Raw genomic sequence first — 20,006 nt, forward strand, 5'->3', positions numbered from 1 at the left:
TTAGTATATATCAATCTTATTCTTGGATTCTTTTGTAATTCCCCCCCCCTTTTTTTTTTTAATAACTCCCTTTTTTTTTGCATCCATGGCAGATCCTTCATTGAAAGTAGCTTATTTTTTTTGTGTTAATATTTTGAGACCAATTGTTTTCCTTTTAGTTTTGAAAATTTCTTTTCCTTTTATTTTCTGAAGTGTTTTTAAACTAAATTATAGACATAATGATATTTCACTCCTAAATACTTCATTATGTATCTCTGAAAAGTAAGGACATTTTAAAATACATAGCCATAGTATGTTTGTCAAGACATAACAGAATTCATCATAAATGTTTCATATTATGTATCTTCATTTTCAAGTTTCCTGAATTGTCTCCAAAACATCAATGGATTATTATATTTAATTATGGTAACAGTACAATTTTTAATAGCATTATGTTTTTCTTCACACTTGTTTAAAGACAATAGACTAAGGAAGAGGTAGGGTTGAGGGAAGGATGCTTCAGGGTGATTAATCGTGTTCAGGTGTCAGGAGGGTTCTATGGAAAAAGACTGAAGAAAGGGAGAACCACTTGCTTGATAAAGTCATGGGATACGTGGAATGATGAGATCGGATGAGCCTTAGAAAGGCATAAGGAATCTGTCCTTCCAAATTTGGAAAACAGGAAGCAAAAGCTGTAGTAGTTCATGCCTGTTTTCTCAAGGCAGGAGACTATGGTAGGTGTTAGGGAGATGAGAGTGATAGTGCTGGGAGGGACAGTGTTAGGATAGCCACTTTGGAAAATCAGTTAATTCTTCCTCTTAAATCTTTTTTGACATCAACTCCAATAGGTGTGAAAGGTTACTAGAGATCTCTTAAATCCACTGATGCCTTTGGTTCGTTTCTCACTGATTTTCTTTGTATGAGATAATATATATAAATCTTAGCATGGTGTTTATGCATTAAAAATTGCTTAATAAATGTTGATGTGTGACACCTATAAGAATAGAGCGGATGTATAGGTTGTAGGAAAAGCCTTTGAGGGTAAAAGAGATTGCCCAGGGAAAACATAGAGAATAAGAAAAGCCTGGACAGAAGGTTGGGAAACACCAATGCTTAAAAGTGTTCTAGAAAAGAAAAAAAGATTAACAAATTGAATTGAGAGGTAAGGGGGAAGAAAACAGGAGAAAATATTGTCATGCCACTAGTTACTCTTTCCCAAACATGCCATGCAATACCATGCCTTTGCTCACGTTCTTCTCTCGTCTCCTCTGTCTGGCAAACCACTCGTTCAAGGTTCAGCTCGTATATCAGCTTTTCCTCATTCTAGGCAGAATTTTTAATTTCTTTATCTTGTTCTTGTATCTAATGTACCTCTAGGAAGTGGTCCTAAATGGGTTGCAGACACCTTTGAGAATAAACACAAAACTTCCCAGAAAAATACACATTTTACTCTTTTGCAGACAATTTCAGGGGCTACCTGGGTTCCCTGAGACCTCTTCCCTGGACCCCAGATTCAGACCCCTGGTTTTTGTTTTTTATATCAGCTTCACTCATTTGGGGGTACGGGGCAGGGGTTAGACATTGTCCAATAAATAAGCGCTTAGAGCTTCAAATTTACAATTTTCATGTTTGCAAAAACTTGAAAATAATTTCAGTAATGGTAATAAAAATGCAAATAACTATCATTATTTTGCCTGTATAATTCAAAATATGTAACAAAACTTTTGCCAAAAATTTAGAACTGCAGCCTTATAAAAGCTTGATAAAATGGCTAATTTTAAAGTTTAATTATCTCAGATTAGTTAATACTGAAATAACACAGTAACTTGTAAGTCAAGAAGTTCTGTTCATATTGTCAGTCTTTTAAGGACAAATCCTTCTTTGTTCTCATTTAGTAAACGTTCAATAAATGTTGAATTATTCACAGGAGATAATCATTGTCTATCCTTGAGCAGAGGGATGAAGTAATGTAGTATTTTAAAAGAATTCATTTGGCAATGGTATATAAAGAATAGATACTGTATTGGAGAGATAGGAGGTATTAAGAAGCCAGCTGATTAGCAGTAGGAAATCATATGGGCTTCTACCAAGTTTCTGCCTGTGAGAATGCAGAAGTGACAATTCCTTGATGCATTTTGAAATAATGGTGACAGAACACGGGTTTGGAATCAGATAATGCCAAAGTTTTGAGTTCAGGAGGAGGTGGGATGTGAGAAAGGAAATGATGGGAAGCAGGAGGATGCTGAATTAAGTTAGAGTAGATGGTAGAATATTATGTTTCGTAAAGAGTTCAAAATCTAGAATGGAACTTTGGTAAAGAAGTCTGAGCTAGAGACAGAAGGATAGTTTTAATCAGCAGCAAAAATGTTGAGACAGAACCATTTTAAAGAAAGACTAGAAGAGACTTCATAATTTACTGACTATTGAAAATGAAGATACAGGAGTCAGAGAAAAAGATTATGAGTCAGCAGGACTTTGGTCTTATTTTCAGGTGGATTTATTGATTATTTTTCTTCTTACAGCCAAGTGCAAGATCTGTGAGTGGGCGTTTGAGAGTGAGCCACTGTTTCTCCAGCATATGAAGGATACTCATAAGCCTGGAGAGATGCCTTATGTTTGCCAGGTATTGCCTTTTTCTCCAGGGAGATTTAGCCATTTTGCTCTCAGGCTAAATACAAAGAATCCACTAATGAACATTGCCCAGTACCTATTGCACACACTCAGTTTTAGGAACACTGAGGAAATACAGAAGAAATAGTGAACACAGGTTCTATTTTTAGGGTTTCCCATGCAGGAGAAAAACATAAAGGAATATCTGCATGTACCCAGCCGAGGAACCCAGTCTGGGAACATACATATACCTGTACTAAGGGAGTGTCTGTCTCCTGAATGTGCCCTTTGGAGATAGAAAAAAAACTCTACTCCTCTTTGTCAGAATATGGACTGTTCTCAGACTTTCCTGTCTTTCCCATTTTTATCTTATTTCACGGCTGAATTTATCACCAACATAGCCCTGCAAAAGATGTCAGAAAAATAATCTGATTTCTATACATTTAGGAAAAATTTTTTTTCGTATCTTAACATTTTTGTTGCTACCTCTTTTTTAAGGCCTCAGTTGTCCACTTCACTCTTAGCTTATTTTCCTTCTTATGTGACTCAGGTGTGTCAGTATCGCTCTTCACTCTACTCTGAGGTAGATGTCCATTTTCGGATGATCCATGAGGATACTCGGCACCTGCTCTGCCCTTATTGCTTGAAGGTCTTCAAAAATGGCAATGCATTCCAACAGCATTACATGAGGCACCAGGTACCAGGCACCAAGCAATTTCCGTGTTCGTATTTTTTAATTATGGATACAGGGGCCAGGACTGAGCTAAGCAAATAATTTTGGTAAAGAAGATAATATACATGTGTTTGAAAAATTTATTGAATTCCAGTGATGTGTGCCAGGCACTGGGCTAGATGCTAGAGATTTAGTGGTTAAACAGGACAATTAAACAGTACAATAAAGCAAGAAGAATGTTGTGTTAGGGGAAATACAAGGTTTAAAAAAGAATGTACCTATTCTGGGAGCCTAGTAAGGCTTCTAGGAAAGGGGGTGTTCAAGACCTGAAGGATGAGTAAGGATGAGCCAGATGAAGAAGTGGGATAGAAGGACAGAATGCTGTCAAAGACAGGGAAATTCAAGGAATTGAAGTTCAGTGTGGTTGGCGTGTGTAGGGTACAGGGGGAGGTTGGAAGTTAGGGAACAGATCATGGAGAATCTTGTAAGCCATATAAAAGGAATTTCAACTTTTATTATAATAAGTTGTTGGGAAGCCATTAAAGAGATTTTTAGTCCTGGAGTGATGTGTTCAAATTTGCTTTTAGTTATGATTGCACTGGCTGCTCTAAGGAGAATGAATTGAAGGAGGTTGAGACTAGAGTTAGGGAGACAAGCCAGAGGCTTTTTCAGTAGTTGAGATGAGAGATGATAGTGGCTACTAGCTTTTGAAATGAGGACAAAGAGGATAGAGATATTGAGAAGATAAGTGATATCTATGATTTAGAAATGGATTTAGGTGAAGGTAGTGAGAGAGTAGTTAAGACTAGTGCCCAGGATTCTGTCTTCGGTAATTGGATGAATGGTGGGACTGTTTATTGAGATAGGAACAGTGGAGAAAATAATTTTTGAGGGGAGGATTATAAGTTTGGATATTCTTTTTTATTACTATTATTTTTTAAAATTTTGGCCATGCCATGTGGCACACCGGATCTTATTCGTTCCTGACCAGGGATCAGACCCACACTCCCTGCAATGGAAGCATGGAGTCTTAACCACTGGACCACCAGGGAAGTCCCAAGTTTGGATATTCTTGACTTAGCAGTATCTATGGACATCAAGTATAACTGACTTTTAAATAGGTAGTTGGATATACAGGTCTGAGGCCTGGGAGAAAAGCCTGGATTGTGAAAGGTACTTAGGAATCATCATTATATAAATCAGTGGATTTTAAACTTGTAAGTGCTATGCTGCACCCCCATCCCCCACCCCCCAAATTGAGAATAAGGTGAGGCTTAGGACCATTGAAGTCTCTATCCACAAGGCCAGGACCATAGTCCTGGAAGGAAAACAAGAAGAGTCTTGGTGTCAAGGAAGCTGAGGGGACAAAAGTATTTTGAAGAAAAGAGTGTGGTCAGGTGTTACAGGAAGGTATCAGCAAGGTAGAAACTTTAGAGGCCAGCATTTAATTTAGCCGTTTTGTTGGTTAGCAAGGTGGAAGTCAGATTTCAGTGGGACAAATGATGAGAGATAAGGAAATGGAGACAACTTATTTAAAGAAATTTGTTTATGAAAAAAATAAATTAATTAAAAAATAAATTTGTTAGGGCTTCCCCGGTGGCACAGTGGTTGAGAATCCACCTGCCAATGCAGGGGACACAGGTTTGAGCCATGGTCCGGGAAGATCCCACATGCCGCGGAGCAACTAAGCCCATGAGCCACAACTACTGAGCTCGAGTGCTGTAACTACTGAAGCCGCCCGCATGCCTAGAGCCCGTGCTCCACAATAAGAGAAGCCCCCACAATAAGAGAAGCCACCACAATGAGAAGCCTGCGCGCCACAACGAAGAGTAGCCCCCGCTCGCCACAATTAGAGAAAGCCCGTGCACAGCAATGAAGACCCAACACAGCCAAAAAAATAAATAAATAAGTAAATTTGTTTATGAAGGGGAGGACCAAGGGTGGTAGATCCAGGAAAAGAGGTAGCAAGGGAGAATTTGTTGTTGCTTTTGTGTTTTGTTTTTAAGATGGAATAGGTATGCCTTTGTTTTAAAATACTGCAGGAAAGGAGCCACTGGAGGAGAAGAGTGAAGGTACATAGGGAACAGAAGAGAGAACAAGATGGGTGGGTGTACCTGTGCATAACATTCACGTGTGTGCACACGTGCCCTCACTCTTACTTGTAAGCAGGCACTTCTTAGGCTCACACTAGTGACTGCTGATAATCCACCACTAATGCATTTCCATATAGTAGCATGGAAATTATCACCTGTAACTCAGCTGAGGTTACAGAGAGAGCCTTGCTATCCTAGGGAAGAAAATCATAGACATGTCGTATTTCAATACTGGGCAGATTGAATCCTCAAAATGGCCTTGGAGGGAGGCATATCTGTATGCATTGATGTGTTAAGAGGAAAAAAACAGCACTGTGTAGAAAGGACTATCATTTTTGTTAAAGAAAGAGAAAGGAAAACAGGTGGTGATTGGAGATGTATGTGTTTGCTATATGGTTATATGCATAGACTATCTGTGAAAGAATACCCAAGAGACTTGGTAACAAGTTGTTTCTATGGAGAGGGACTGACGGTTGGAGTTGAAGGCAAGCTTACCACATGAAGGAGTACAGAATAAAAGTATGATTTTTTTTTTTTTACCACGTACATATTTATTGTATTTAAAAAGAAATAAGAATATCCAGAAGTAGTAGCACTGTCCATCCACACTGTAAAGATAAAGTAGTAGGGGCAAGTGAAGCGTAAGCCACTCAGCCAAATTGTTAAAGCAAGTCAGCGGGAGATGCTTTGAGGACCTAGTTATTCTGACTTTGAGTCTGCCTTTCTCTGGGAGCATGGGAGGTGATGATTCTCACCACCCAATAATAGGTTTGTAACTTTACTTCAAAATAAATAAAGTTATATAAAAAGATAAAAAAATACTAGGTTTGGTGTTATGTTGTGTATTTCTCTTTTTTCCTCTGTTAAATTACCAGCAGAAGGGTGGGAAGAATACGATTGGCAATGATGTACCTTCTCCTCAGGGAAGAAAATTCATTGGGAACCTTTAAAGGATTCTGTCTCTTTTTATTCCCCCTTCAGAAGAGGAATGTTTATCATTGCAACAAATGCCGGCTGCAGTTTCTCTTTGCCAAGGACAAAATTGAACACAAGCTTCAGCACCATAAAACCTTCCGTAAACCCAAGCAGCTGGAAGGTTTGAAACCAGGCACCAAGGTAAAGGGTTTGTTGACATTCTCTTTACAGATCCAAGAAGGGGAGGAATAGAGATTTTCCGCGTTCTGAGGTTTAACGTGGGTAGTGTCTAATTATCCCTTCCCTTGACTCACAGGTGACAATCCGGGCTTCCCGAGGGCAGCCACGCACTGTTCCTGTACCCTCCAGTGATGTCCCTCCCAGCACCTTGCAGGAGGCAGCACCACTGGCCTCCTCAGCGGACCCTCTGCCCGTCTTCCTTTATCCCCCTGTCCAGCGCAACGTCCAGAAGAGAGCTGTTAGGAAAATGTCAGTGCCTTCTTCTGGAGGCTGGGGGCCGGGTGGGCACAGTTATTCCTGATAGTGTAATCTGGTAGCCTTTTAGGCAGTATCTGTTGTCTAAGTCGCCTACAATTTAGGAACCCCTGAGGCAGTAATAAGAATTTTCCTTGTTTCTTGACAGGAGTGTCATGGGCCGGCAGACATGTCTGGAGTGCAGCTTTGAGATCCCAGATTTCCCTAACCATTTCCCTACTTATGTTCACTGCTCTCTATGTCGCTATAGTACCTGCTGTTCTCGAGCTTATGCCAACCACATGATCAAGTAAGTCAGGATTAAACCAATGTTCCTATGTGGGATTTCAGGTTCTCCAGAACTCAGTGCATTCCCTCCCCTGCTTCTGGGGTTTCCTTCTTCAACTTTTAGAGCTGTTTGCCCACCTGTCCTAGCAGGTAAGAGGCCAGACCCGGCTCCATTTGGCTTTGATGGTCTGTGCTCTGATTTTGTAGGACCTTGCTACCCAAAATGTGGTCCAAGGACCAGCAGCACTCATTTGGAGCTTCTTAGAAATGTAGCATCTGACCCTGGTCACCACCACGCCACCCCCAACCAGAATGTGCCTTTTAATAGATTTCCCCCCACCCCCATGATTCGTTTGCATATTAATAGGAAATATTAATGTGATAGGAAAACAGGCTTGGGTTGAGGTTAGGATTGAGTGAAGAGGCATTTCTTTTGTTGGGGCATTGTCAGTCGCTGGTGATCTCTAGTTTAGCAAGCAGAACCACGTAACTCATACCACTTTTTGTTTGTCTTCCTCAGCAATCATGTTCCACGGAAGAGCCCCAAGTATTTGGCTTTGTTTAAAAATTCTGTGAGGTAACAAAAAACTTATTGATGGTCTGTTAATTTTTCAAGTTTTTACATTAAATCCCTTTTAATATTTTGGGGGGTGGATATATGAATTAATTTGACAGAGAGGAGAAAGGAGGGACACTCTTTTTCTTTATTAAGCCTCAAAGCTTAACTCTTTCTAGTGTCACTGCTACATTTGTCTTATATACTTTTGACTCTCTTTCTTAGTGGAATCAAGCTGGCCTGCACTTCATGTACCTTTGTTACTTCTGTTGGAGATGCCATGGCTAAGCATTTGGTATTCAACCCCTCTCACAGATCCAGTAGCATCCTGCCACGGGGTAAGTAGGAGAGATGGGGATTAGGGAAAAAAGCTAAGGATACAGGTCATACCATGAGTCTGGTGCATCTCTACCTGGCCTGACCCATTCACTGTTTAGATACACTTCACCAAATTGGAAGCATTCTAACCTGAAATTTATATAAGACTGGGAAGGCAGCAGGTTTGCTTTTTTGGTTGAAATCTAAAGAACTCTTCGGAGGGTTTGTTTCTTCACTGAGCTAACATTTTTTTATTGTCTTTATTTCCCATAGGACTCACTTGGATATCTCACTCAAGGTAACAGAAACTCGCTTGATGGTTTAATTTCTATTTTATAGTATGTTTGGTCTTTATTATTACTACTATTACTATTATTATTTCATTTTTCTAGTTTAACTGAGCTTTTTCCTCCTCTCGTTGCTAACCTTTTAGGCATGGCCAGACTCGTGACCGAGTGCACGACCGGAACTTGAAGAATTTGTACCCTCCTCCTTCCTTCCCCTCTATTAAAGCTGCCACTGTGAAATCTGCGGGGGCCACCCCAGCTGAGCCTGAAGAGCTACCAGCTCCCATGGCCCAGGCACTCCCGTCACCAGCCTCAACTGCAACCCCACCACCAACCCCCACTCATCCCCAGCCTTTAGCCCTTCCACCCTTGGCTACGGAGGGGGCGGAATGTCTGAATGTCGATGACCAGGATGAAGGGAGCCCAGTCACCCAGGAGCCTGAGCCAGCATCAGGGGGTGGTAGTAGCAGTGTGATTGGCAAGAAGGAGCAGCTTTCTGTGAAGAAGCTTCGAGTGGTACTGTTTGCCCTGTGCTGCAATACGGAACAGGCAGCTGAACACTTCCGAAACCCCCAACGACGCATCCGGCGTTGGCTTCGGCGCTTCCAGGCCTCACAGGGGGAGAATCTGGAGGGCAAATATCTGAGCTTAGAGGCAGAAGAGAAACTGGCTGAGTGGGTGCTGACCCAGCGAGAGCAACAGCTACCTGTAAATGAGGAGACCTTGTTCCAGAAGGCCACCAAAATAGGACGTTCTTTGGAGGGGGGGTTTAAGATCTCTTATGAGTGGGCTGTGCGTTTCATGCTACGGCACCACCTGACTCCCCACGCTCGGCGAGCTGTGGCCCACACTCTACCTAAGGATGTGGCAGAGAATGCAGGACTCTTCATTGAATTTGTACAACGGCAGATTCACAACCAGGACTTACCCTTGTCTATGATTGTGGCTATTGATGAGATCTCCTTGTTCCTGGATACGGAGGTACTGAGCAGTGACGACCGAAAGGAAAATGCCCTGCAGACAGTGGGCACAGGGGAGCCTTGGTGTGATGTGGTGCTGGCCATTCTGGCAGATGGCACTGTCCTCCCTACCCTGGTTTTCTACCGAGGACAGATGGATCAGCCTGCTAATGTGCCAGATTCCATCTTGCTAGAGGCGAAGGAGAGTGGCTACAGTGACGATGAGATCATGGAGCTGTGGTCAACCCGAGTGTGGCAGAAGCACACAGCTTGCCAGCGCAGCAAAGGCATGCTTGTGATGGACTGTCATCGCACTCACCTGTCAGAAGAGGTGCTGGCCATGCTTAGTGCCTCTAGCACTTTGCCTGCAGTTGTCCCAGCAGGCTGTAGCTCCAAAATCCAGCCATTAGATGTATGCATCAAACGAACTGTCAAGAACTTCCTGCACAAAAAGTGGAAGGAGCAGGCTCGGGAAATGGCAGACAGTGCGTGTGATTCTGATGTCCTGCTTCAGCTGCTGCTGGTCTGGCTGGCTGAGGTGCTTGGTGTCATTGGGGACTGTCCAGAGCTAGTTCAGCGGTCCTTCCTTGTGGCCAGCGTTCTGCCTGGCCCTGATGGCAACATTAACTCACCTACAAGAAATGCTGACATGCAGGAGGAGCTAATTGCCTCCCTAGAGGAGCAACTGAAGCTGAGTGGGGAACAGTCTGAGGAGGCCTCAGCTTCCACTCCCCGACCCAGGTCATCTCCTGAAGAGACAGTTGAGCCTGAAAGCCTTCACCAGCTCTTTGAGGGTGAAAGTGAGACCGAGTCCTTCTATGGCTTTGAAGAAGCTGACCTAGATCTGATGGAGATTTAAGTGTTGGGGTCATGAGGGGGTGTGGAGTGGGGGTGGGAAAGTGTTAGGGAGGGTAGAGGTAAAGGGGGGTATACCAGGTGGGGGTATTTGGGTTATATTTTTTAATTTTATGCCACCACTCCCCGCTGATGTTGACTTATATACATCCTTGTGGATTTGTGGATTATTAGGAAAACCAATAGTGATCACGTCTGAGCCGATGAGCTGGTCCTGGCCCCATTGGTCATTCACTTCTGCTAAAAACAGGTTTTTGTGACTTTTTTTTAAATTTAAATCACTGTGCTTGGTATTTTTCTGACAAAATCAAGAAAAAGGAAAAAAAAAAATATTTCGTGGGCGAATGTTAAATCTTTTGTTTCCCCTTTTACCTCAACTGTATCATAGTACATCTGGGTTTTGTTTTACTGTGTGGCCAGTGTCTTTGGGCATGATGCTATCCAACCATTGTCAATGTGAGAACATTTCTGAAGATGGGAAAGACAAAAATTGTAGCTCACAAACTGGTTTATTATATATATATATGGATAAAAAAGTTTTTTCATTGTGGTCTTAACACTTTTATATAAAAATGAAAATGGAAAAAAAATCCCACTGAACTCTCTCTTCCTTCTCCTTTCTTTCCTTCCCTCTCCAGAGATGTTGGTTTCTACAGCAACTCTTAAATATAAAATTGTGGCTTTAAAAATGCATGAAACCACCTTTAATCGTCCAGAATGATGAGTAGATTTTTTCCCTCACCACCCTCCCTCCGACAAAAACACAACAAAACCAATATTCTTTGCACCTGTGATCCTTGGCCCCCTTCCCCATTCTCACACCGTCACTCTGGACAAAGGATCATACATGGGTCATTAGCAAGCAAGAGGTACTGAGGTGATCACACAGAACCTTAGGGTGGAAGCCATTCCCAGTGTATGGGTCTTCATCCTGCAATCCATGGGGGCAGTCCCTGCTTTGTTGAACTTCCTCCTGTTAAGTGGACAGCATACCTGTTCAAGGGATCACATGTCCGCCAGCCAGCAGCTAATTGTGCAAGAAGTTGTATTGAACTTTAAAAAGACCACTTGTTGAAATTCTGCTTACCCTGTGGCTTTCCCCTATTTCTCTTAATGCTTAGAGAAGAATCTGATAAGAAGAAACACATAGGGGTGTGCACAAAGAAAAAGACATGAATCTTTATTTTTCACTGCCAGCTTCAAGGAAAGAAAATTTTTTCTACAATTTGCATGAGGGATTTTTTTTTTAATTGTATGTACTCAATGGCTATAAACTGAAACGTACTGTAACACACAGAGAAAAGGAGCAAAAATCCAGGTCCACCTTTCCCACAACTATACTATACTTCTGTCCATCCTGAGGCTTTCTGCAACGTTTCCCTCCTGTGAGCCAAGGAGGCAACCTGCACAGGCTTGTAAATGGTTCATCTTTAAAATGTACATAAGTGGAACATTTAAAAAAAATGAGGGGAAATGGATTTATAAACAATGTGGTTTTTTTCTAGGTGACCCTATTTGATTGAGCAGGCTTTCAGAGACTGGGAGATGCTCAAGATGTGATGGGCCTGGTGGTACAGGTGTGACATTTGTTACCACCTGTTTCTCCTCATCCGTTTTTTTTGTTTGTTTTTTAACTCCCAGCACACTATAATATAGTGAACTGGAGTATTCCCCTCCATAAACAGCTTGGCCAGCTTTGTGAACCCATGGCATCTGAAAACTGAACTGAGGATCCACCTGGGCTTCTCTTCCCCAGCTTTTTGCCTGATGCCATTTTGACAGAATATGGACTTTTGAGTCAAAACTTTGCTTTTCAGAAAGTTCAAGAACTATGGTCAACGCTATCTGCAGTGACTTAATCCTTCTCTTTGGTAGTCTCCGCAGCAGCCCCAGATTTAGCAGAGCTGGGTTCCTGGCCTCTGCACACTGTATGACTTTCTCAATGGGTAATTTTTTTAAGGCCATAATACCAACAGTGGATCAGCTGGGTTTTGGCCAGGAAGTTACCTTTGTGGATTCTGCCCGCATGGCTTCGTAGTATAGGAAGTTTTTTTTGTTTTGTTTTTTATAATTCAGTTTAATCAATAAACAAGTATTTATTGACTACTTTGTGTTGAGACTGAATGTGTGGAAGATTCAAATTGAAAGCTGACAGTTTTCTTTGGCTTGAATTTACTAGTTGTAATCATGGGTAATACACGTGGAGGGGTTTTAATTTCTCTTTCAGCTCTCACCTCACTGAATTTCTATACAGGCATACCTTGGAGATACTGTGGGTTGGGGTCCAGACCACTGCAGTGAAGCAACTATCATAGCAAAGCGAGTCACAGTCTCTTTGGTTTTCCAGTGCATGTAAGTTTATACTATAGTATATTAAATGTGCAATAACACTATGTATGTCTAAAAAATGATATACCTTAATTTAAAAATACTTTATTGCCAAAAATGCTGACCACCCTGAGCCTTCAGCAAGTTGTCATCTTTTTTGCAGTAGTAACGTCAAAGATCACTGATCACCATCTCAAATAAAATAATGAAAAAGTTTGAAATACTGCAAGAATCACCAAATGTGACATAGACACAAAGTAAGCAAATGCTACTGGAAAAATGGCACCAAGACTTTCTCAATGCAGGGTGGACACAGACCTTCAGTTTGTAAAACAATACTGCAGTATCTGCAAAGCATAAAAAACAAGATATGCCTGTAATAGTTTTGGGGTTTACTGCCTATACTAGTTTCTCAAAAAGAGGTTTAGAGAGGATATGCATCAGAATCACCCAGGGTGTTTTTTTAAATTCGGGTTTAACGCCATCCTGGTGATGGAACTGGCTAATAACCCCAACTGATTTGACTCACCACTACACCTAGGACTTAGTGAACACAATACTTGTAAGAGGTCTTCTGACAGTGCTAGAAATTAGTAGAAGACTTAGCTTAAATGTCGAAATTACTTAGTATTCCCCATGAAGGGTGAGGAGGTTGGACGGGTGTGGGATCAAGGCTGTTTGTTAGTTCCAGTTTGGGAGTAACCTTATACAGCTCTACGAGATGTTACATTTCCATCTTTGAAATGGTTTTAACTAAAATCACATATAGAGCCAACATTAACCAGAAAGTCTGTATTTTAGACTAGTGCATGGGTGAAAACATTGAAGAAATGTTAAACACAAAAGCTAATTATGTTACCACACAAAGATTAAGTCTGACTTCTGTACAAAGCAGCCTTCCGTACAGACCCAGATGAAGACAGTAATGGGTCTTTGGTATTATCATGCAGACCATTCTATATATATGCTACCAGAACCAAGAACCAAAGGGTTCTCTGACCAGGGAGGGAGATGGCACACAGCAGTACTTAGCAGTTTCACTCTTGGTGTGACCTAGTCAAACAGTACAACCACTCAGCAAGTGTTTCAAAGGATTTATTTTACAAAAGAATAATACCTTTGAACCAGCCAAGTTCAAAGTTAGAAGAAGGGTACAACTTCAGTTCTGGATAATGCCTCTGTATTTCATTCAAAGCCACTAAAAAGGAAGAGATCATAATAAAATGGTGAAGCCATAGAGTGAGGAATCAATTCGTAAAAGCAGCTCTATCCTCAGCCCAAACCCTTGCCACCCAGAGAATTTTTTGGTTGAGACCTCCAGAAAAACCAAGCTTACTGCAACCAAAGGATCTCCCAACTATCTCTTCTACTGTAATTTTAATTTCAGTCACCTGATCATGTGGGCAATATCCCAGCTGGTCTCTGCAGACAGGGGTCCCTCTATTTCAACACCTTTTTCAGTTACAGTGGCGATTTGAAACTGAAAGAAAGCAGAGCTCTCAATGAAAATGCCAACCCTTATGTCAAAGGTCAAGTGGAGGGTCTTTCCCAAATGTGAAAACAGGAGACACAGAAATGGGGCACTCTGTGCTTCAAAGTTTAGAGACTCGGGGATTGCAAAGCCTGCCAATTAGCTCCGCATCACTTCTTATTCACACTTCTCACCCGGTTATAAGAACGGGCATCTCGATAGTACAGCACTCGCATGCAGCGTTCCACTAGCTCTTGGGCCTCAGTCTGGCTCAGCACTGGCTTCTTCTCCAGAACTTCTCGCAGCAGAGGCTAGGGATATGGGGGGTGCGGGGGTGGGGGAACATGGGAGATATCACGAGCTGAATACCAGGCGATTTGTCGCAAATCCACGGTGTGAAAAGAATCATAAATGAGTGAAAAGGCGACATTCCACCTACTGCCTCAGCAAAATGAACTCTGCTTACTTGTGCTAAGACCCACTTGAAGGGGAAATTCTAGGGTGTCCTCTCTTAGCACATGTATACTGACTCCCTCCAGGACATACCCCACCGTGTCATTATGGCCTCTGGACCAAAAAGAAAACCATCCGCCCAGCAGTACAGATCCTAGCCTGTTCCTCATGTCAGAATTTCAAGGGTAGAACAAGCAGACAACCACTAACCCCCCCTGCCTTCTGTCTTCTATCCCTCATCCCTCAACTGGCTACTTACCTGAGCCAAGTATGCACCATAACCGGTGGCCACCGAAGGGGCTTCATAGGCTACACCAAGCATGTCCACGTAACCCAGGAAGCTAACAGGACACAATAGGTCATCTTAGGTTTCTGTATCTTAGCTGTAGGAAGGGACCATGGGGTCTGAGGTAGAAGTGGGAGTCACTCAGGGGGAAGAGACAGACACTACACGGGCACTAGAGTTTGGGTAGTCAAGGAAGTGAGTTATTTGTATTCAAGTCAACCTCTCTCCATCAGCATAGCCTCCAATGACCATGGTGTTCCACAGGGGGTTCATCTTGGAGCGCCGGCTGTACGTAGCCCTGGTCAGCCATGAATGAATAGCTTTAGGGCTATAGCTGTGTCCATCTCCCAACAGCTCCTCATCGATCCTTAAAAACAATTGGTTGTGAAAAAAGGGAGAACGGAAATCGGGGTTTCCATCCACCCCCAAAAGATGTTACCACAATCTTCCCTATTTAAACTAAAATAAACTACTTATTTGCAAACATCCTCAAATCTTCCACGCCAAGTCTCCCTGTCCTCTGCTGCAGCTTCAAGTTTCTCCACCCTAGAACTTCCTGAGGGGATAAAAAACAGTGGATTCCCCTCCCCACTTGGAAACTACTCCTATTCTCGAGATGACTTACACCATTTGGCCGAGAACTTGCTTCAAATATTGGAAATCAGCGTAGTCTCCGGAAGCACCCAGCATGGTGCTGTTGTTGACTCGCATAATGCGAGAGATGTTGCGGAAACGAGCCAAGGAGCCGTACGAGCCCAGCATGTCTGCTGCAATCACCACTCCGCCCTCAAACTTGACGCCCAGGACCGAGGTCCCGGTCACCATGGGGTTCCTGGACAGAGAGGGTGGTCTGGAGAGGAGCGGCGCGGGGGGAGAGCCTGAGCCCGCTTCCCGCGCTGTGGGTTCCGCCTCTGACTTTCAACGGCTCCTTTCATTCTCCGGGACCCTCCTCCCCGAGTTCCCCCGCCGTTAGCGCGCCCCGGGGTGCCCCCCTCGCCTTCTCCGGCTCCCAGAACCTGCCGGCCGCACCAGGCCCCACGGTCCCTCCCCCTGCGCAGGCTAAGGCTCCGAGAGCTTACTGGGTGCGCGTAATCGGACCCCCGTAGAGCGCGGACGCCGGATCCACAGAGGAACCGGGAGTGGGCGGGATGCGGTAAAACTGCCCAGGGGCCGGTCCGCACCGCGACTCCAAAAGCGCTTCCATCTTAGTCACGGTAGCACGAGAAACGAAAGCGTTGGCGCCGACGGAAGCGGAAGTGATCCTTCAGTGCCACACCTTTCTTCTTCCTGCAAGCTACTTCCAGCTGCCATGTTGAAAGGGTCAGAGCCGACCGTACCAGTGTCCCGGGTGGCGACCAAAACCCAGAGATGTGGAGTTACCAGACGTCGTATCACATCGCGGTAGAGTCTGGACTAGAACAGTATTCTGACGCACAAAGTCAAGGAAGGGGTGGGTGGTGTGGGAGATGGGTATGGGTCGGGGGTGGATGGGAGGGCGGGGCACTTCAAGACGCTGACGCTGAGCGAGGAAGCAGAAATTCTCCTTTCCTTTTTGGATCCTTATGAAAAAGAAAAACAAAAAACCCACACGAAACTAACAGTGAACCCAGGATCATGTGGCATATTCGACCCATTTTATAGATAAGAAACCGAGACTTGTGTAGTGATTTACCCGATTACACAGCAAGCAGTAGAAGATCTGAGTCTTCAAACTCAGAACTAAAATAGGAACCATACAGTTGCGCGTACCTTGGGGTGTATGATATCTCAGATGGATCACTCACTCTGTAGGACCTTGGACAAATCTCTGAAAGTTTCCTAATTGTCAAAGGCTCTTGCTTACCTCTTAAACATCAGAAAAATTCCATTGACTGTGGGAGTGTAACTAAATTACAGGCGTTCCCTTCTCAATGTGGTTCTGTAGCAAGGGCTGGAAGCAGTGTCTAGAATCAAACACTAAACCTAAAACCACTACTTTGCCGCAACTCCCTTCACAACTAGATTTTAAATTTTTCACTCAGCAGGAAACCAAATCAGTTTTGTTTTTTAAAATTCCCTGAGTTAATTTGAACCAAAGCAATGCAAAAAATTTTAGCCTAATTGAAATAAAATATTTTATTAGGTCATGAAACCTTGGAAAGGGAAGGGTCAAGATCTTGTGTTAGAGGCACCCAAATGATGCTCTTTGTATCACCTTTGGGACTTGAAAACTAGGTAGTAGATTTTTTCTTCAAAGTAATAGCCACATTCTCGCAAACCCCATATTCCAGGTGGCTCTTGGACCTCTCTGAGGCTTACCTGGACAAATAGCAGGTGTCGTTTGTGATGACAAAAGGCTTACTGGGATTCCTCCAAAACTGCTTGAATACTTCACTTTCATAGCTACCAGAGTCCTCTTCATATGAACTTTAAAGCAATTAGCCATCAATTAATTGGCTATATCCTTGTTTAGAAGTGGCCTGAGGTGGCTTGCTGGTTTCTGGTCTCACTCCTTTCAAGGTCCCTAGATTAAGGCTCTGGTGGGGCCAGTACCAGTTCCAGAGATCAGGCAGGTTGTCAAATTCCACAGAGTCTAAAAGAAGAAAAGTGAAAGGATCTAGAATCATTCAGCCTGAGAGTAGGATGACAGGGAAAGCAAACCACTAACATTTGATGATGCAATATTCAGAGGAAGGTGACCAGCATGTCTTTTGTGCTAAGATGAAAACAAGACGTAAGTTAAACTGAAGGGGAAACTTAAAGGGAAACTTATAGGAAGTTTCTTCTCTTTTTAAAGCATTTTTAAGTTTGCCCAGTTTTCTATGGTTGGCTATTACTTCGAGTTTAATTAGTATTTAGCTCTCACCAGTGTTTGAGCTTTTAAGTCAATAATCATCAGACTGGTTTTGTAACATGTCAGGGTATCTCTGGTTATGGGGAATGTCTTGAAATTCTCAGAAAAGAATAACACTAGACTAAATTGGAATTAATAATCACCATCATCACCACCTCACAAACATTTTCACTGCTCCATATTTTAGGAGAAGTGGTATTTGAAACTTCAACTCCAAAAGAGTTAAGGATCATTTCTTGACCTGCTCAGGGCCTGGCTCCAGGGGGCTGTAACAGAAAGATGAGAAAGAAAATGTGTCTAGCTTGTCCATGGCTGCACTACCCTGTGGGTATGCCCTGAGGATTTTTGTAATTTTACATCCTCTATAATTCAGTTCTGCAATATCTCTCTTGCAGGATGTGTCACACTTGTCTAAAGACTGACTTGCTAAAGCAAAAGTTCCACAAAAGCAGAAACAGATTGTCTTTCAACAGTGTCCCTTGATGCACAGAAGATTCAGATTCAGATGTGGTCCTGTTTATCTTTTTTTGTTGCCCATACTTTTGATATCATATCCATACTTTTGATGTCATATCCAAGAAATCATTACCAAATGCAATGTTAAGAAGCGTTTCCACTATGTTTTCCTCTAAGAGTTTTGTACTTTTAGTCCTTATGTTTAGATCTCTTAGCCATTTTGAGTTAAATTTTGTCTATGGTGTAAGGTAAGGGTCTAACTTCATTCTTATACACGTAGGTATCCAGTTTTCTCAACATCATTTGTTGAAAAGACTGTCTTTTCCTCATTGAATGGTCTTGGCACCCTTGTTGAAATCATTGATCATATGTGAGGGTTTATTTCTGGGTTCTCTATTTTATTCCACATAGTCTATATGTCTGTCTTTATGACAGCGCCACACTGTTTTGATTACTGTAGCTTTGTAGTAAGTTTTGAAATCAGACTGTACAAGACATTATTCTTCTTTTTCAAAATTGTTTTGGTAAAGATATCTTTAAATTTTATATTTTATGGCATTTTTTTCCTTTTGGTATAGAATTCTAAATTGACAGTTATTTTCTTTTGGAACTTTAAATATGTTATTTCATTTTCTTCTGGCTTCCATTGTTTTTGTTGAGAAGTCATCTGTTAGTCATACTGTTGTTTCTTTGAAGATAATGGGGCTTTTTTCTTCTGACTTCTTTTAAGATACCCAACAGTGTCTCTGATGTTCAACATCAGAGACACAACGTGGCTAGGATATGCCTAGCGATGGTTTTATTTGTATCTATCCTGCTTGGGTTTGCTGAGCTTCTTGAATCTGTGGTTTGATATCTTTCATCAGTTTTGGAAAATTCTCAGCCATTATCTCTTTAAATATTGCTTTTTCCCAATATTCTCTCCTCTTTTTTAAGATTCCAGTTAAACATGTGCTAGATATTTGAGCATGTCTCCTATGCTTCTTACTTTCTTTTTGTTTTCCATTCTATTTTATCTCTGTGTTTCAGTTTGGGTGTTTTCTACTGACCTATCTTCCAGTTCTCTAATTCTGTGCCCAATCAGCTGTTAAACCCTTACATTTCAGATTTTGGCTTTTTGTTTGTTTTTCAGTTCTAGAATGTCCATTTGAGTTTTTGGGGGGTTTTTTTGTGGTATGCGGGCCTCTCACTGTTGTGGCCTCTCCCGTTGCAGAGCACAGGCTCTGGACACGCAGGCTTAGCGGTCATGGCTCACAGGCCCAGCCGCTCCGCGGCATGTGGGATCTTCCTGGACCGGGGCACGAACCCATGTCTCCTGCATCAGCAGGCGGAATCTCAACCACTGTGCCACCAGGGAAGCCCCATTTGAGTTTTTTATAGATTCCAATTTTCTGTTTAAATTCATTTTCATTTATATGTCCATAATTTTTGCTATTTTCTTTAACATGTTAATCATTGTTATTTTTACATTCTTGTATGCTAATTTTAGTATCTGGATCATCTATGAGTCTTTTTATATTTTTTTTCTTTTCATTTTGGTCATATTTTTTTTTCTCTTTACAAGTCTCATGATTTTTTACTGTTTGCCAGAAATTATGAATAACTACAGAAGGCTCCATATCATGTTCTCTTCCACTAGAGAGGGTTCTCACTTTTTCCTATTAGGCAGATAGGGTGAGGGACTGATTCACCTCAATCCAGTCAAGGATTAGGCTGTCTCAGGGTTGGGTTGCTGTTTCAGTCTGGTTCATCCATATTCTTCAGGCATGTTCCTCACAATCTTTTGACTGAAAGATGGGCAGGTATTCATCTCCTTAGCTCTGAAGTGCTGAAGAAGATTGAGCCAGCTCTGCAGGCTCCTGTTCCAGGGAGTCTCAAAATCTGGCAAATATCTTGAGGAGGAGACCAGTTGAGTAGTTGAGGCTCTTCTCCTTTCCCTGCCTCAGCAGGTCTTCACTTCCTAATCAATAATGCCAGACTGTGGGAGGTTTATTGTGCCTTTTAGAAGCTTTTAACCCAACTCTCCAGCCTCATGAACATTCCAGGAGTTCCGCAAATTTTCCATAGATAAAACTAGCCATCATTAGAGGCCCTTTAAAATTTTAACTCATCACTCCAGCATTGCATGACCACCAAAGTCTTTGGTGATTTCTTTTCCCCAAGCAGAGGCAT

General features: G+C 42.4%; 2 protein-coding genes across 6 annotated transcripts in view; one reads left to right on the forward strand and one right to left on the reverse strand.

Annotated features, from left to right (window-relative positions):
* POGZ (pogo transposable element derived with ZNF domain) overlaps positions 1–10,022 on the forward strand; it is a 28,724-nt gene extending 18,702 nt beyond the window's left edge. For all 5 annotated transcript variants that reach the window (XM_024762852.1, XM_024762853.1, XM_024762854.1 and 2 more), the window contains 9 exons: positions 2,502–2,602; positions 3,140–3,286; positions 6,337–6,471; positions 6,587–6,759; positions 6,914–7,054; positions 7,553–7,609; positions 7,814–7,926; positions 8,180–8,204; positions 8,340–10,022. In XM_024762852.1, coding sequence (XP_024618620.1) covers positions 2,502–2,602; positions 3,140–3,286; positions 6,337–6,471; positions 6,587–6,759; positions 6,914–7,054; positions 7,553–7,609; positions 7,814–7,926; positions 8,180–8,204; positions 8,340–10,011 — 2,564 coding nt within the window. In that variant the 3' untranslated portion in view covers positions 10,012–10,022. The remainder of the gene's footprint in view (positions 1–2,501; positions 2,603–3,139; positions 3,287–6,336; positions 6,472–6,586; positions 6,760–6,913; positions 7,055–7,552; positions 7,610–7,813; positions 7,927–8,179; positions 8,205–8,339) is intronic.
* Positions 10,023–13,414: 3,392 nt separating this feature from the next.
* Positions 13,415–15,786, reverse strand: PSMB4 (proteasome 20S subunit beta 4). The gene is made up of 7 exons (XM_024762859.1): positions 15,625–15,786; positions 15,171–15,377; positions 14,766–14,912; positions 14,519–14,600; positions 14,001–14,117; positions 13,727–13,815; positions 13,415–13,533 (listed from the first exon to the last, which is right to left on the reverse strand). Exons 1-7 carry the CDS (start codon positions 15,747–15,749, stop codon positions 13,521–13,523), a joined length of 780 nt encoding a protein of 259 aa, XP_024618627.1. The 5' UTR covers positions 15,750–15,786; the 3' UTR covers positions 13,415–13,520.
* Between the last annotated feature and the right edge of the window lie 4,220 nt (positions 15,787–20,006).

Source organism: Neophocaena asiaeorientalis, unplaced genomic scaffold (assembly GCF_003031525.2).
Source record: "Neophocaena asiaeorientalis asiaeorientalis breed wild unplaced genomic scaffold, Neophocaena_asiaeorientalis_V1.1 scaffold167, whole genome shotgun sequence".
Taxonomy (NCBI): Eukaryota; Metazoa; Chordata; class Mammalia; order Artiodactyla; family Phocoenidae; genus Neophocaena; species Neophocaena asiaeorientalis.